The 5,829-nt window shown below is 42.1% G+C and overlaps 1 protein-coding gene across 1 annotated transcript; it reads left to right on the forward strand.

The window, feature by feature from the left end:
- The first annotated feature begins 1,089 nt into the window (after window positions 1–1,089).
- On the forward strand, window positions 1,090–4,476 carry LOC106097920 (zinc finger CCHC domain-containing protein 12). Its single transcript, XM_013268881.3, has 2 exons — window positions 1,090–1,395; window positions 1,804–4,476. Exon 2 carries the CDS (start codon window positions 2,377–2,379, stop codon window positions 4,012–4,014), a length of 1,638 nt encoding a protein of 545 aa, XP_013124335.2. The 5' UTR covers window positions 1,090–1,395; window positions 1,804–2,376; the 3' UTR covers window positions 4,015–4,476.
- The last annotated feature ends 1,353 nt before the right edge of the window (window positions 4,477–5,829 follow it).

Here is a 5,829-nt window from a genome sequence, read left to right on the forward strand (position 1 = left end):
GCAGCGTGTCTTAGAAAGCTGAGCTTCAAATGACACACTAACACAGAGAAGGATAGACAACTTGTGAACACTCCAGACAACAACTCTGCCCTTGTGTTTGTGGTTCACTCTAAACTACAGATGTGTGGTGGATCACCTTATACATATATTATATATATTACATGTTTTAACTGGTAATTGACTGGTAATTGCATTCCATATTTCTGAATCCTCTAAAAAAAAAAACAGCAGATGGAAAGTAATGCTTTACAATGGAAAAGTACACTAAACACTTTTTGGTCTCTTACTGTAGCCCCATTTTTTTGCTTTTATTGATATATTAGAGTGCAGAGCATATAGTGCTTGAAAAAAATACAAACCTATTTAAATGCAATGCCCGTACACCACAAACGTATTACAGGTCCATCCTTAGTACTTGCAGAGAGGCAGTCCCTTCCTACTTCACCATGAAAGACGGAGGGCGTAATCTACAGTCTTTGTTCCATGAAAACAAAGAGAGGCTTCTAGTGGCTGGATTAACCAAATCCAATTGGTATCTACAGACTTTAAAGTGTTGGATTAACATCTATTAAAAAACCTCATCAGTAAGAAAACATTGCAAGTGTAAACTGGTGTTTTCACAAACAGTGAGTGAAAAATTCAAGGCTATTCTTTATATTTAAGATGTTAATCTAAACTGAAAAAAAATATAACATCCCTCTTGTTGTTTCCTGAAGGTAGCACCTACTGTTAACTCCAAGGCAACATCTTAGCCTCGCAGTTAATTGGCACGACCGCCTTGTTTCTTTAAAAATTTTGACTCTTTGATCGGTCATTCTCTTTGTTGTAATAAACCCATCTCCCATGTTCTTTCACAGTCGAGATTAATCTTTTCCTACAAACTTACAAGCATTTGACTCAGTGTTTTTACACTGTGTGCACCAAGAAATTTCAAAGAAGATGTCTGTAAACAACTCAGTATCACACCAAGGCATGTAACAGACTCGTTATTCCATTGTGTGGACGTCACACTTGGCCCAGTGTTAATCTTTCCTGGCATAGAAGGAGCCAGGAATTTACTTGTTACCTTTATTGCTGAGTAGTGTGTAACCCGGTAGAGAAAACTGCCTTTGTTATTTTTTTCTTGTTTTCGCTTTATTTGTATAAATGTATTTTCAGTCTTTTATTTTGAAAAGCAACATTTATTTTGAAAAAAGGAAGTGTGATCCTCCAGCAAACTTTATTTTTCCTGTTGCCGGATCACAAGGGATAAATGCCTTTTTCATTGGTTGAAGGTGGTTTTAGTCCCGTCTTCCAAAACACCAGACCATCATTTCACATGAGCTAGGTCTTTTCGCACGTGGAAGTAGATGAGACAGGCCACGGATAGCTCGTGCAGAATTTTCTAACATTTTGGTGAGTTGAGCCCATGTGTTTGAAAGAATAAAAATGTGTTAGTCTGTTGCTAAAAGTTGTTTCTTCTGTTCATACCAATTCGCGAGTGGTAATTTGCTGTTTAAAAAACGATGGAAATGCTGTTTGTGGTAGAATTTGTTAGTATACTTGAAGGATGATTGAAAAAAATCTATTATCTTGCTGTTTATACCTATTAATCACAATTTCATGGTTAAAAAGAGAACGAGAAATTCATTTGTTGTTTTACATGGTTAAAATAATTTCATGTACAACGAGAGATATATTCAAAGCATGCATGTAATGTATTACTGTGGTAATGTGGAAAAGATAAAGAACTGAAGCTATAGCTGTGATACGAGAGAAGAAACGGAGCTGGCTGTGTGCAATAATGTTAATATTGTTGTGCAGGCTAGGTTTTTTTTCCCTTGTTCGTGTGGAAGGAACTAAGATTCTGGATTACGATGGATTCTCTCCGGATGGAGATGGCGAGCCTGAGCCCGGACTGAACTTTGCAGAGGAACTTACTCTTCTTCCTCGACGGAGACTCCCAAGTGGTAACACACAAACCACAAACGGAAGAGAAAAAGAACTAGACTAAGAATTTCTGACTTGACAAATGACCAAAGACAAAAGGACAATTGAACATTGAGCTCAAATGACTATTTTTGGGGTTATTTTTGTTGCCGGCTTATTCTGATTATTGCTATTGTTATTATTACCATTACTACTGTCAATGTGGAATTTGTGTCTTGTTTATTTCATTTTTGTGCAAAATAATAACCGTTGCTGCTCAAATTCCTGTCTCCAGCCATTTCATTCCGTATTCGCCTCGCTTTCTATTGTAGCCCTGCCGAACCTAGCAACTGGTCTGTAGTTTGGCTGTCCTAAACTATTTAAAATGAGTCAGTGGTTACAGTAAGTCTTGGCGAGCCAGCCAGGAGCCTTTTTCTCATGTGATTACAAGTATATAACGCACCCAAAATGGAGCGTCTTGTTGAGCGTGAATCTGTTAAAGTCCCAAATTCGGTGATAGTGAGCGAAATAGCTGGAGATGAGCAGATTGATGAGGTGACTGAATTCCTAAAACAGTATGGGTCAATCTCAAGAGTTTTAAAGGTAGATGATAGTAAATCTGAGTTTTTCCCGAGTGTTGTTGTTGAGTACAATTCAGGTACTGCTGTTGATGCTCTTGAGCCGTTACCTTACAACCACATATCCGATAGTGGAGTTAACTATAGAATACAATCTCTTGCAAGCGTATACACGCGATGTGTGGGGAATGATACAACCAAGTCATATCTCACTGAGTTAAAAAACCTAGCCAAAATGAGCGGCCGAGGGTTTGCAGATGTTCTGAAGGACATGATGTCACAGATTGCTGAATCAATCAAAGAGCCTGAACGTGATCAATCAGAGCAAATTGACTTACCTGAATCTCCCTTGGCTGAGTTTCAGCCTTCAGCTGTTGAACCCAGTGTTGATGGTGCACAACAATCGAACCACTCAAACCACACTGCAAGAAACCCAGCTCATAGTGCACCCACCATACCTGCACCTGATTTAAACCCTCCTGAGGTGCAGCGTGTAGTAGTTGAGCACATTGTGAGAAGAGATGATCATTCAGTGCAACATTTTTCTCAAAAACTCAGAGCTTTTTCTGGCAAGGATCCCCGGCCAACCTATGAGCCAGATTATGATACTTGGCGTTCCAGTGCTGAACTAATCATGAGTGACACTTCCCTGTCGCAACTGCAACAATCGCGAAAGATTCTTGAGTCTCTCTTACCCCCGGCAGCTGACGTAGTTAAGCATTTGAACCCCGACAGCTCACCTGCAGACTACCTTCAGATGTTGGATTCTGCCTATGGGACAGTTCAAGATGGTGGAGAGCTTTACGCCAAATTTCTTGACACCTTCCAAAATCCAGGTGAGAAACCGTCGGCATACTTACAACGCCTTCAGGTAGCTTTAACTCACACTGTAAAACGTGGTGGTGCTTTAAGCAATGATGTTGACAGACTCCTTGTCACGCAGTTCTGTCGTGGTTGCTGGGATGATTCCCTTTTAAACGCACTTCAATTAAAACAAAAACGGACAAATCCCCCATCTTTTCCTGAGTTGCTTCTCTTATTACGCACAGAAGAAGACCAAAATGCTACCAAAAACATGCGAATGAAGCAACATTTGAACATCACAAAACAAAAAGCGACATACCACCTCCAAACAGTCAAAGGCTGCTTAGACGAAAATGAAAACACAACCACCTTAAGCTCAATTAAAGAACTCTCAAAGCAAGTTGCAGAACTCCAGGCCCAACTGGTGCGGCTGACTGCGAAACCGAAAACACAGAATTCCAGATGTGCCCCCCATACAAAGTTTAAAGAGAACCGAAAGCCAGACAGAGTGAGCAGGGAGCCCACAGAACGAACAGTTAAAACTCAAAGTACCCCACCCAAACCGTGGTACTGTTTCCAATGTGGAGAAGATGGCCACATCAAGCCAGACTGTGAAAATGAACCAAACCCAGCTCTAGTTGCTGAAAAGCGCAAACTGTTTAAAGAGAAACAGAGGAAATGGGAGGTTGAGAACCCTCCAGCCGCTAAGGAACAGTTAAACTGAAAACAGTCTCTATTGCGGGGCAAATGGAGACTGCAGCCAGGCGATCATGTCCCACTAAGTACATGCAGCGTGCTAACTGCAAGCAATCTGTCACTAAGTCACAGAAGTATAGTCTGCCAAAAGGGTTGGTTGGCTCTAAATGCACAGCAGTAGTTAGCATTTCTGGCATTAATGTGAATTGTCTCCTGGACTCAGGGTCACAAGTGACCACAGTCACTGAGTCGTTCTACAAACAGAACTTTCCAGATCAAAACCTTAACCCACTCTATGATCTTTTAGAAGTGGAGGGTGCTGCAGGTCAGCCCGTCCCCTATTTGGGTTATATAGAGACATGCATTACTTTTTCAAAAGACTTCTTAGATGCAGAGATTGACATACCAACCTTAGCTCTTGTTGTTCCAGACACTCATCCAAACAGTCAGACCCCAGTGTTAGTGGGAACAAACACGCTTGATGTCCTTTATGAAAATTTTTGGACCTTAACACTTCTGACTACTTACCCAGTCCTTGCGGGTTTAGAGCCCTGTTGAAAACTCTCGAACTAAGACATACACAGAACAAAGATGGGAACATTGGGTTAGTTACCCTGTCGGGCAAGGCTACAGCTGTAGTTCCAGCAGGCCAAACAGTGGTTTTAGAGGGATCTGCTAACGTTCACTGTACTGCATCAGACACATGTGCCATAGTTGAACACCCCTCTCAGTCTTCCTTGCCTGGTGGCCTTTGTGTTAAAACTTGCTTGATAACACTTCCTTCCCGAGCTCCACACAAAGTGCCTGTTATGATTACAAATGAAACAGAACAAGATGTTACTATCCCGTCTACTTGTGTCATTGCAGAGCTGGGAGCTTTCCATTGTATCCTGTCCCAGCATAATGTCACCAGTGTTAATGAATCAGCCACAAACAAGGCACCGCTGAATTTCAACTTTGGTGACTCACCGATTCCACATGAATGGAAAGAGAGGATAACCAAGCAACTCAATGACATTCCGGAAGTATTTGCTTTTCATGATCTTGACTTTGGGTGTACGAGCAAGGTGAAACATTCCATCAAGCTTAATGATCCGACTACCTTCAAGCACCGTGCACGCCCTATACACCCTCAAGATCTTGAGGCTGTCCGGAAACATCTGCAGGAGCTGCTTGCTGCAGGTGTGATAAGAGAGTCTCAGTCACCCTTCTCGTCTCCCATTGTTGTGGTGAGAAAGCGGAACAATGATGTGCGTCTATGTATAGACTTTCGCAAGCTGAACTTGCAAACAATAAAAGACTCTTACGCACTTCCAAATCTGGAAGAGACATTCTCTGCCCTTTCAGGATCCAAGTGGTTCACGGTCCTCGATCTTAAGTCTGGGTATTACCAGATAGAGGTTGAGGAAGCAGACAAAGAAAAGACCGCGTTTGTGACACCGCTTGGGTTCTGGGAGTTTAACCGCATGCCGCAGGGCATAACCAACGCCCCAAGCACCTTCCAGCGGCTGATGGAGCGCTGTGTGGGCGATATGAACTTACGTGAAGTACTCGTCTTTTAGACGATCTCATCATCTTCTCAGATAGTTTGGAAGAACACGAACGACGACTTATGCGGGTACTCCATCGCCTTAAAGAGTATGGCCTAAAGTTATCGCCGGAAAAATGTAAATTTTTCCAAACCACAGTTCGGTATCTTGGGCATGTAATCTCTGAAAGCGGAGTTGAGACGGATCCCGAAAAGATTCAGGCCCTAAAGACCTGGCCACGGCCCAAGAATCTCAAAGAACTGAGATCTTTTCTAGGGTTCTCAGGTTACTACAGACGTTTTGTAAAAGGGTAC

Source organism: Oreochromis niloticus, linkage group LG23 (assembly GCF_001858045.2).
Source record: "Oreochromis niloticus isolate F11D_XX linkage group LG23, O_niloticus_UMD_NMBU, whole genome shotgun sequence".
NCBI lineage: Eukaryota > Metazoa > Chordata > Actinopteri > Cichliformes > Cichlidae > Oreochromis > Oreochromis niloticus.

Coding starts and splice junctions, on each gene's coding strand:
- LOC106097920 (XM_013268881.3), top strand. CDS start 2,377: ATGGAGCGTCTTGTTGAGCGTGAATCTGTTAAAGTCCCAAATTCGGTG.